General features: G+C 32.2%; 1 protein-coding gene and 1 pseudogene across 2 annotated transcripts; both read right to left on the reverse strand.

The window, feature by feature from the left end:
* Nucleotides 1–224: 224 nt before the first annotated feature.
* Nucleotides 225–5,944, reverse strand: LOC114934800 (uncharacterized; annotated as a pseudogene).
* A 3,303-nt stretch (nucleotides 5,945–9,247) lies between these two features.
* LOC114934383 (uncharacterized) lies at nucleotides 9,248–11,099 on the reverse strand. 2 transcript variants are annotated; one of them, XM_085488102.1, is made up of 4 exons: nucleotides 10,554–11,099; nucleotides 10,245–10,451; nucleotides 10,029–10,124; nucleotides 9,248–9,724 (listed from the first exon to the last, which is right to left on the reverse strand). In XM_085488102.1, exons 1-4 carry the CDS (start codon nucleotides 10,601–10,603, stop codon nucleotides 9,583–9,585), a joined length of 495 nt encoding a protein of 164 aa, XP_085344228.1. In that variant the 5' UTR covers nucleotides 10,604–11,099; the 3' UTR covers nucleotides 9,248–9,582. The 2 variants fall into 2 exon arrangements, with proteins under 2 accessions (XP_085344228.1, XP_085344227.1); XM_085488101.1 differs by having other exon boundaries at nucleotides 9,249–9,724; nucleotides 10,051–10,124.
* Nucleotides 11,100–12,078: the final 979 nt, after the last annotated feature.

The raw sequence follows: 12,078 nt of genomic DNA on the forward strand, positions 1-12,078 counted from the left end.
AATAATTAAAAGTAACTCATAAACTGACTGAAAAATCGTAGTATCATCAAAAATCATGTAAACTTCGCATAAAAGAAACGTTATATGTTAAACAAATATTGAAAGACATTTTATCTGTTAAATTTCCATATTGGAAACATCAATAACATAACAAAAATTCATCAATCTCGTAATAAAAACTAAACATTGCACATATAATAAATAATAATGTTTTCATTGTTCAACTCTGCCAAGAATAGAAAATATATAAACGAACGTAAATAATAACTCAAAAATAATAAGAAAAACTAAAAAATAATGTACTTAGGTACTAGATATGTACTTTACTTATAATATACTTCAGGCATCAGAGGGGTCGTAGACCTTATAAACTGTTCGTGTAGTTCAGATTCGGGTTACAGTAATGACGATAGCTAACAAAAAGAAGCATGGCTGTTGCGGTACGAAAAAGCAAAAGTTGAAAAGTACACCTTACAATGGCACAACAATGTCAAACGGTATACATAATACAATCGTACAGCCAGAGATGGTTTTATTAGGCATCAGAATTTTGCGACTCATTAACTTTCCTTCCATTTGCAGTTTGAAACCAACGCTTGATTTTTGCTTCAGCTTTAATAAGAAAGCTATCAGGAAAACGTAATTTAACTGCACCTATACACGAAACAATTGCAATAAATTAATATTATTAACAAAAGAAACACTGATATATATTTCATATATTATAAGTATTAAAAAAATAACTTAATATAATTAGAATGAAAATTATGAGATTTACGTAATAAATTTAAAAAATCGAGATACTTGCCAAATACAACTTCACATAGTTGTGTTTCAGAAAATTTTATCTTATCGCCTTCTGATCCACTCCAACTTATTAATTTGGCAAGATCATTTGAGATCAATTTGGACAAAATGTTCCCTGTGACACTACGTTCTGAGGGAGTAGAAGATGTACCAAAACTGCCACATTTAGAATAAAGCAGATCTCGCTGTTAAGGCATGAAATGTGATTATCATAATTGCCTAGTAAATTTTTAACATGCATTATACAATACATATATTATAATAACATGATATAAGACATACCACAGATTCATAATTGATGCGATTAGCTGCTAAAACCGTCTCCATTTTCTGAAAGTCCTTTTTTGTTTTTAATGGAATAGATGGAATTTTAGAAGATATCATGGATTTAGCATGATCTGGATTGACAGACCGAACAATGATTGCCTGGTTAATCAGTACTGAATCTAATTTTTTGCTAATTTCCAGAAGTACTGTGCTGCTTAACTTCTATTCACTGTGACAATGTTTGCAGCCATCACCTAAAAAAATAAAGTCTATTAAACATCTGCAAAGAATGTCAAAACAATAACTATCTAAACCGTAAACGCAAATAAATACCTTTATTCTTAAAATTGTAGGAGTAACTTTGATTAGCCTTTGTATTCGGCAAAGAAAAATGTTCTTCATTTGTACCAGAACTTGATCCAGCAGAAGTCTGTACCAACGAACATGAAGATCCTTTATCAGGATTGTTTATCCGCATTGAGTGTAATGAAAGAGAGTCTTGAGCATCATCACTTGTAAAATCAGGTGGAGAGAGAATTGTAGAAGTTTTACTATTCAAAGATGTATGGTCCTTGCTTGATACTGACAAAAACTTCTGTTTGGTATGATCCATTTCCTGCTGTTTTTCGTGCTTCTTAATATTACTTTGAGATTGATTACCGCGAATCTTTTGCAGTTGTCTTTGCTTTCGCTCACTATCTTGGCTGGAATTGTCTTGAAATTTCTGGACTCTAAATTCGATATTTTTATGAACAGATAACACAGATTCTTTTCTGGTCACTTTCTCCATCTCTTTATCTTGCACTTGATTCAGATGGATACTATCTTTAACTGCCTTCAAGGCATCAGAGTTGATTTCAGGCAAAGTTTCGCTGCCGTTATCACTACTACTTTCACTAAGTTTTCTAATTTTACTTTTGCGATAAACTTTTTCTTTTCGAGATGGTAAAGTGTTTTCCTTGTCTTCACTATCTTCATCAGAATCATCAATGTATCGCTTTGGTGGCTTCCTCCTTCGTGGGGCGTTATCTGCTTCTGTTTCAAGGGATGTGTTATCTTCAGCTTTCTTCAAACCTCTGACTGCATCATCATATTCACTTACAATTATCAGTTTAAAAATAATAATTTTTATATTTATTGCACAAAAATTTATTTAATCAAAAATTGATAATATATGCATATATAAAGAAATTGACATATTAGATTTAATGAACTGACGGTATAAGTGAAGAACGGATCCTTTATGAAGAGGCCAATGAATATTAGGCTCAATACAATTTTTTACAGATCTTTTTAAGTGTACAAGTCTTGATCCTTTTTCGGGCCAGTTTTCTGGAGGCCAGAACATATCAGTAATTTCATCGTCATGTTTGTCAATCCATTTAACAGGAACCACTGCAACTGTTTCTTCTTCCTCTTGTTTGTCTCTCGCGAAAGCCACCACAGCATACTGAAAAAACCAAGATTTATAAAACTTAAAAAATGACCTAAAATTATATATACAATATTAAAAAGTAATGGACTAATGTCAAAGTGCTATAATATTATGATAAGTAATATAGACAACTTTTATTCGGCATCAAGTATTTTAAAAATATTTGCAGTAACACTTGTAAATGTATGCTTGATTTAATTAAAATTCGTCCTATTTTAATAAATTGATTGTTAAGAAAAGGAAGTCATATATTCTCATACAAGACAATAAACACACAATGCTGATACTTTTACAAAAACATATATAAATACACACTTATTCACAAATGCATATATTGCTATAAATTTGCCACACTACTAAATATAATAAAATAAATACAGTAAATTCTAGGTAAAAATGCTACTTTTTGTTTCCACAAAAACCGATTTCTCAGAGAAACCTTAACCACAAGTGTAAATTTGAAAGTTTAAATCATATCACCACAAAGAATAAACTAAACTAATAACCAATGTCGACTATAAGATAGTAAAAAACAATAATCATGTAGCATATTACGGTACAAATACGTAAACAGACAATATAACGGATCCTCACCGTTATCAATAGTCATATATCAGAGGGACCATGCGCAAGAGGAATACAGAGATATGATCTATTATTTTCAGGAATAAGAACACATTTTATAATTGTATCATTCATTTCCCAAGATCTAACTGTTTCATCTAATTGTGAAACAAGAACGATGCCAATCAAGGATGAATCCATTGGGTATTGATAATAACTCTTCTGTATATGAAATCGTTGTCCATGTAGGATCACTACATTATCTTCACAATAAATAATATTTCGCAACAAAACTACAGATCCATCTTCAGTTTTAAAGCAATGATCAGGAACATCACATCTCAATGTAAATTTATTGCTGGTAAGCACCTTATAGTGCTGCCCTTGAACAGTTTCATTAGGATCAACATGATTTTCGCTCAGTTCTATACCCTCAATAACATGTTTCGGCTCTGACAAGTGTCCATTGGTTTCAGCATCCCTTCTTGCTAATTGTTGCAAAGGATGATATCCCGATCGTAATGATTGCTTGATTGTTTTTAAATAGTTTTCATATGGAAAAGCACTAAATGAATCTAAGGATCCATGCTCTTCGCATTCATCAACTAAATGAGTAAGTCCATGAACATTAAACACAACAAAGTCACGGCTAAAAACATTACTGCTACATTGTACAAATAAATTTAAAAATATTCTAGCAACATTTCTCATTGCAATATTCTGCACGAGTGAAGGAGAGGCTAAAATGTAAATGCTACAGTGGAGGAGTAAGAAAGTGTGATATATTTTCGTAGGAGTATGATCCTTTATTATTTTAACACCATCATATAGTAAAAATCTTCTAAACTCTGTAGCCTTAAGATGAGCAACCGTTTTGAATCGATAAGGCTTTCAGTTAAATTCTCTAGGAATAAACTGCCCAATCTATGCTGAAGTATTTTTAAAAGCTTCTATGTTTTCATCTCTCAATTTGCCTCGGTTTCTTATTTCTAATAATCGCATCAAAAATCTCTTCATCACACCAACGCATACAAGATGAAGATATTCAAGCCTGAATTGGGATACCATTCGAATATTGAGTCGCTCTTCTAATGGTGATAATCCTTGATGGTGTTCAGGATTTCTTCTGTCAAAAGATTGATCTGTACGTTTCTGTCCATTGTTCAAATAAACCATTCTGTGATGGTACTATTCACCTTCAACTTCACATTTTTCACATGAAAATAATCTATTATGACCAATGGTACACTTCACAAAAGATCTCGCTGCAGCATCACAAATAAAGTTATGTATAGATACATCATAAATATGACCATTAAAATTAAAACCGTTTGTATAAAGGTCCTCTATTTCGTTAATAAATTCTTCAAAAAATTGTTCTAATGTTGAAGGTTTTAATTCTGTACCAAAATAAACACTAATAATAAAAGGTTCACAAATCTTATTGTCAGCCAATGATCCTAAAATGGGCCAAAAATGCAAATTTCCACTATTATCCAGAGGTAATCCGTCTATGCTGATATTCAATCGTATTCGTCCATGAGAATTTAAATATTTTTCAGTTAAGAAAAAATTAAGACTTTTTTTTATTCCTTTGTACCGCACATGTCCATTATCAATCTCAATCACTGGCGTAGTCTTAGGTGTATTCAGCAAGGTTGTATATGACTTAGGAAGATTTGGATGCACTGTGTGTAAAATACTCAACAAACTGTTTACTTTTCTTTTTGAGACATTATAAGAAGCCCATTCTGTTAGAGCCATACGTAAATAGACATCTACGTCAAATTCTTCATCAGATTCATTGTCAGTTATATCTTCTCGTATACTTTCTGCAGACAAATCCATATTATCTGACCAATCTGTATTATTATCACCTGAAATATCGTTTTCATATTGACTGTCATTTTCTATTTGCTCTTGTTCCAATTGTTCTTGTTCCTGCACTTCAACATCCGTATTTAATTCTAGTGAATCTAAAATCTCTTCTTCATGTACTTTTAAATGTTGAGATGCGTTACATGAATCACTTGATCCTTCATATTCTTCATATAATTGCAATCTCAATCTACGTTCACGCTCCACCTCAGCTTGCCTTTTCAAAATCCGCTCATGACGATTCTACATATGAAAGAATGCATTGTCATATTATAAAAACAAAAGAAGTTATATAACAATGCCATTTACAATATTCCAATATTCTGCATTTTAGCATTTTCAATAAATGACTGATTCAATGCCATAAATACATTACGTACAATAAGCTTCTTGCAACAATCTTGCTCTCCACCAATCTAAATCTAATTTAATACTTTATATAAACTTTTACCTATATGTCTTTATGAATACAAAGATCATCAGAAAAACTGTACTCTGCAAAAGTATATTTCTCTCTCCTTTTCTCTCTTTTTCTCTCCTTCTCTCTCTCTCACTCTCCCTCTCTTTAAAAGTGTCCGAATACATATATTATATACATTGGACGACCATTATTGCATAAATATAAGGAGATTCAAATTATTTGTTTAAGATATGATGTAATTAAACATTTATTTTGTGTTTTTTCATAGGTATATATATATATATATATATATATATATTAACGACACTTTAAAAGAAAAAGAAAAAGTTTGTCTCCGTCTAACCTTCTCTAGACATTTTTCATACATATACACAAACACAACTTTTCATAATTACACAAAGGCCTCTTTTGGATATTATTATTTCTTACATATATAAAGTAAACACAAGAAAAACACCGGTTAACCTAACTTATCAAACTTTCTCAATTACTTATAATAGGCTAATAAATACGCTGTAGAAAACAATAATACTATTATGTACATTATTTATACTTACTGCTCTTTTATCCATGTCGATCCGAGATATCAAGTCAAAGATTTTTAGCGTCTCTTTCGCGCGTCGCGATTGCTTAGGAGGAACGATGCGGGAATTAATAATGTGATGCGACGATTAAATCAACTGAATATATTCTTCAATGCAAATTGTACGTGTGAATACATATAGGTATATCGCTCGGATTAATAAACGTGCGTTCGTGCGCGGCGACTGTCGAAGACGGAATCTCTCGTTATCTAAAAATCTCCTATTTATACCTTGCCTCAAAAACGCCCTTCGCTAGGCTTCGAGAGGCTTCGCGAATTTTCTATCTATTTTTACTTGTTTGTTTCTGTCCTACTCGTCTTTCGTCTCGTCTGTAATATTTTATTTATATTTATTTGTGCCTTTGTCCTTTTCGTATATGTCAATGTCCGTATTCGTATGCGTGTTTTCCTTATTAATTTCAGGGAAGTATGTGACGATGTAATCGCCACAGATTTTTTTATAATTTAACAATTTATTATGCACTTCACTTTTGCCGTACTACGTATACTACGTTCCGTCGGTTCCGTTTGCGGATGTCGCGGATGACACGTGACATAAAAGATTTGTTCTAAATAAGATCTGATGTTCTACCGTCTGTTCTTTTTAATTGAACTGGCTGGCTGAATATATTATTTTAGAGTGTATATCTTTTCTTTCCAATATATAAAATAAAAGAGATAAACTCTAAATTAGTATGATTAATTCAATTAAAAAGAATAAACTATAAGATATATACATTAAATTTAAAATTAACTAAATAATGCATTAAATCAAACTCAATATATAAATGCAATATATATAGAAATTGCATATATATATATATATACTATATAAAATAACGCTGGAGGTAATATATAACTGAATCAAATTGTCTCATCATAATATAGTCATTTTGATATCAATATGACACTGATTGAGTTTTCCCTACATATTACTACAATATATCATCTAAACTTTCTAAACATTCACTTTAATCTTTTTTATATATAATATTTCATTATGCACGTTAAAATATATGATGTCAATTTTTCGTCATATTGAATTACTTCTTTGACGCAATGACGACATACGACAGTTTTGATGTCATATTGACATCACTTTGACTAGGTAGTTTTCACTGGGTTGGCTTTTAGATGTGGAGAATCCACTGTCAGAAAAGTTATCCATGAAACCTGCTCTGTCATATCAATGGTATTATAACTCATTTATCTTCGTTTACCAACGGAAAAAGAGTGGAAAAATATTTGTGCTGGTTATATGGATAATTGGAATTTTCCCAATTGTGTTGGGTCATTTGATGGAAAGCACGTGCAGATACAAGCTCCGCCCAATTCGGGGACTTTATTTTTCAATTATAAGAAAACCTTTAGTGTAGTGCTAATGGCAGCATGTGACTACAAATATATGTTTACTGTGCGCGACGGAAAGCAGGATAGGAAGGTCGGAAGCGAAAGGACAGCGAAGCACTACACTCGACACACACGTAACGTAAACAAAAAATATATTTACACTACGAACAACAAAAATTACAATTGTTTAAACCGCACAGAAATTGCCAGAGAATTAACTGATAAGAATAAATCAAAAGAAATAGCCGAGTCGATAATTAATAACTAAATGTTCCGCAAGCAACGGTAATTAAACGTGAAAAACGAAAAAGACAAGCGATCTTTTTCGTAAAGTATAAGCACACTCTTGACGCGACAAGCAATCGGAAAAGAGCGCCGCGATCACGAGAGAGGAGGTTTATATAGGCCCGTATTTCTAGAATAGTCGAGAACAATTCTCTTTATTTTATAGTTCGGCTGAGGGCGAAAGAGCGTTTAGTGTAATTATTTACTTTCAGGAACATAATCGTTTTGTTTTTATCGGGCCTAAATTGTATCTCCTCTCGCGTGACCGCGGTGTTTACCATTATCGGTGATTTGACGTAAGCGCTTCCTTTTAGCAGGCGCGGGGTATACGTATACCTGTGCGGCCGAGCGCTATTTGAAATAATATTAATATAAAATGATGCATGATGCATGTTGCATGTGAATGAAACGATTGCATGAGTTTTAACGCAATAATGTTTTAAGCCTTTTCAGCTTGCGTTAGACGTTCGATTTTCGAACATTTACGCTAGTTGATATTGGATCATACGGTGGTAATAGTGATGGAGGGATTTTCACTTCTTCTGAAATTCATATGGCTTTAGAAGAAGGAAGATTAAATCTTCTCACAGGGACTGCAAATCTTCCCGGAAGCAATATTAAGTTACCTTGTTTTTTTCTTGGCGATAGTGGTTTTGCCATTAGCACAAAAATGATGCGACCTTACTCTGGAAAATTTGTAAATGAAAAAAAGAAAATATTTAATTACAGGTTTGTAGTGTATGTATTGTTACAACATTTTATATGGTTATAAATTTATTTATTATCATAATTTTATTCATGCATTTTACTGATTTTTAGATTGTCTAGAGCAAGACGTACTATAGAAAATACTTTCGGAATTTTATCGGTACGATGGAGGATTTATAGGAAACCTATTCATATGCAAGATTGTGTACAACCACAGGCCAGAGTATATTGTCCTCCTTGCTTTATAGACTCAGAAGATGCCGAAGGGAATATAATCCCTGGACAGTGGCGGCAATATGAAAGTGTACTTACAGATATAGCTCCTACTTCCATGCATCGTGCTACTGCAAATGCTTATAAGCAACGCGATAAACTTGCAGATTATTTTATGACATCACCTGGTGAGATTTGTTGGCAGTATGATTATGTTAGAAGAGGACAACATCGGGATGAATTTTAGTAAGAAGATTTAATAAGACGTTTAATATAAATTATAATAATATAAGTTATAACTTAAGTATTATAATTTATATTAAAAGTCTTGCTCATCTTCTTACTAAAGTTTACTTTATATATAAAATAAGCTTGTAAATCCTCTAAACTTATAAACCGTGATCTATTTATTAAATAAGAAATACATATGATTCAGCTTAATCTTAGTGGATGAAAAAAAGAGAGAAGTAAATTGATTAATTTACAAAAAGTCGTTTAATATATGTTGTACTTTGTATAATTATTATAAAATAAACTGCATATCTTTTTTGTACTAATACAGAAACATTGTAAGAAACATATTGTAAGAACTTTTAATAATACAGAAACATTGTAAGAACTTTTTTGTAATAATATAGAAACATATTGTAAGAATCTTTTTGTAATAACACAGAAACATATTGTAAATACATGTGTACATTGTGTAATAAAATAAAAATGTGTACATTGTGTAATAAAATAAAAATCTTATGTATGTACTACTACATATAATTGTAATAAAATAAATTATATATTCTTTCCAAAATAACAAAGTATTCGTACGTACTATATTAACTATATAATATATATTTTTGTCTTAAAATATATCTCACTTGAATATCACATTAGATATCATATATAATGCGCAATAATTCTTTCTTTTTATCTGTTTTTGTGTTTGGTGGCATATTTATTAGTGTTGAGAGTATTAACTGGCAAAAAGCTACATCTTCTTCTACTTCGGGCTTTAGCGTAGATTGCGAAGAAGTTGAATATTTGTTTTCCAATAAAAATGTTACCTTACAAATTGCATTATGCAAAACATCCGGTTGTTTTCCTTTTACTTTTCTTTTTGACAATAAATCTTTCTTCTGTACAGCGGCAGAGGTACTTAATTCTGATACGAAATTTGTTTCTGATATATCGGATGAGTGTACTTGACTTTGAGTCTTTACTGAAATAAACAAAAGATTTGAAATATTAATTTAAATTTTTATGTATTCTATTTTTTCTATTTATATATTTATGTAGATGTATATAAAATATATAATTCCTAGTAAATATTATACTACAAATTTGAAGCAATCTGAATAAAAAATATAATTGCTATTTTTCTCATTCCTAATAATTATTTTTAATTTTTCATTAAACAAAAAATTACTTTTAATAATAATTTATATATATATATATATTCCAAAGTTTTTTTTTTACATTAAATTTATCACAAATTTTATTTTTATAAGTAAAAGCAACTATACCTCAGATTTTCTGTGTACGTACTTAATAAATCTGCATTTATGTTTACGTTTGTGTTATTTTTATCATTTTCCTTTTCATTAAAGGTATTGAAGTTTCTGAAATAAAAAGTTTTATTAACAATTTGCAAATATACACGAATATATAAAAAATTTTCTTCCAAAAATAAAAAAGTATAATATATTATTAAAAAAACTAAAGCTTGTGAAAATATTTACCTTATGTTTTGTGCACTACAAGATTTTGCAACCGGAAACTGTTTAATGGTTGCCATTTTTGCAGAAAAGATTTGCTGTCCCTCGGTTGCCATTTTTACAGGAGAGATTTGCTGTCCCTCGGTTGCCATTTTCACAAAAGAGATTTGCTGTCCCTCGGTTGCCAATTTTGCAGAAGAGATTTGCTGTCCCATATGTAAGCCGAAATTTCTGAAAAACACATATTCTAAAGTTTTCACTGATACATTAATGGTTTGACTGATTTACAAACACCACTTTAGTTTTATAAAGATTAATTAAAATATTACATACTTTTGAAGACTGGAATATTTTCCCGCTAGAGGTGCTTGGAAAGTTTTCATGTTTGTTACTGTTCTCAAAAAGAAAAAATGAAAACTAATCGTTTTATATCATAAAAAGATTTGTAACCGATCTTCTTATCATACAATACATTGTATCAGGAGACGCGGTAGTGTCTCCCGCCATGTGTTCAAACCCTAAAAGACCTTAAAAAAGACACTACAAGTCTCTTATCCTGCACCATCAAAGTCCATCTTTTGGGGGTGTAGAACTACTAAAATATAAAAAATTTTAAATTGCACGTAATATAACCTGAAAGGCGGCATCGCCACGAGTAATTTGAGCCAAGAAGGAATAAAATCGGTCAAGCCGTTCTGGAGATACAAGCGGTCAAAAAGTGACGTTTTTCATGAAAAATGAAGTAACGTCGTCTTCTTCTTCTTCTTCTTCTTCTTCTTCTTCTTCTTCTCTGTCCGCGTCCGCTGACGTCTCATCAGGATTATATATATATAATATATATATAAATCTCTTCTCACCTTTCACTCACACCTTCCTCAACTTCCATCAACTCCTTTCCCTCCCACATCCCGTCCCCCCGCCCCCACCCCCACCCCCACTCCCACCCTCTTTCGCCCTAACTCACCCTTTTTCGTCCTATTTTTTCAGTTTTTTCGTTCTCTCTCACCCTCTGTTGTCCTTTTTCACCTTCTTTCACCCTCTTTCGTCCTCTTTCACCCTCTTTTGTCCTCTTTCACCACCTTTCGCCTCTTTCACCCTCTTTCGTCCTCTTTCACCCTCTTTCATTCTCTCTCACCCTCTTTCATTCCCTCTCACCCTCTTTCACCCTGTTTCGTCTTCTTTCACCCTCTTTCATTCCCTCTCACCCTCTTTTGTCCTCTTTCACTCTCTTTCGTCCTCTCTAACCCTCTTTCATTCTTTCTCACCCTCTTTCGCCCTCTCTCACCCTCTTTCGTCCTCTTTCACTCTCCTTTGTCCTTTCTCACTCTCTTTCATTCTCTCTCACCCTCTTTCGACCTCTTTCACCCTCTTTCGTCCTCTTTCACTCTCCTTTGTCCTCTCTCACTCTCTTTCATTCTCTCTCACCCTCTTTCACCCTCTTTTGTCCTCTTTCACCCTCTTTTGTCCTCTTTCGTCCTCTTTCGCCCTCTTTTATCCAATTTCGTCCTCTTTTACCCTCTTTCGCCTATCTCGTCTTTTCTTACCCTCATTCGTCCTCTCTCACCCTATCTCCAAAAAATCATAAAAACCTAGATACGATCTTTGATACGACAGATACAGATGATGGTTTCTTTGGCAGAAAACACATTCTCCTGTTTGGGGACTTGTTGCAGCTTCCTCCTGTAAAAGGACAATTTTTGTTTGTTAAAATGTCTCGATCAGAGATTCAGAAGTATTTAGGTACCATGGGTGGATGTGATTTGTGGAGATTGTTCGAGTACGACAAACTTTTGATTAATATGCGACAAAAATGCGACAATACATATCGTGATATACTTTCTAGAATACGAATAGGTTT

This window comes from Nylanderia fulva, unplaced genomic scaffold (genome assembly GCF_048542155.1).
Source record: "Nylanderia fulva isolate GAGA-0341 unplaced genomic scaffold, ASM4854215v1 Scaffold625, whole genome shotgun sequence".
In the NCBI taxonomy this organism is placed as follows: Eukaryota; Metazoa; Arthropoda; class Insecta; order Hymenoptera; family Formicidae; genus Nylanderia; species Nylanderia fulva.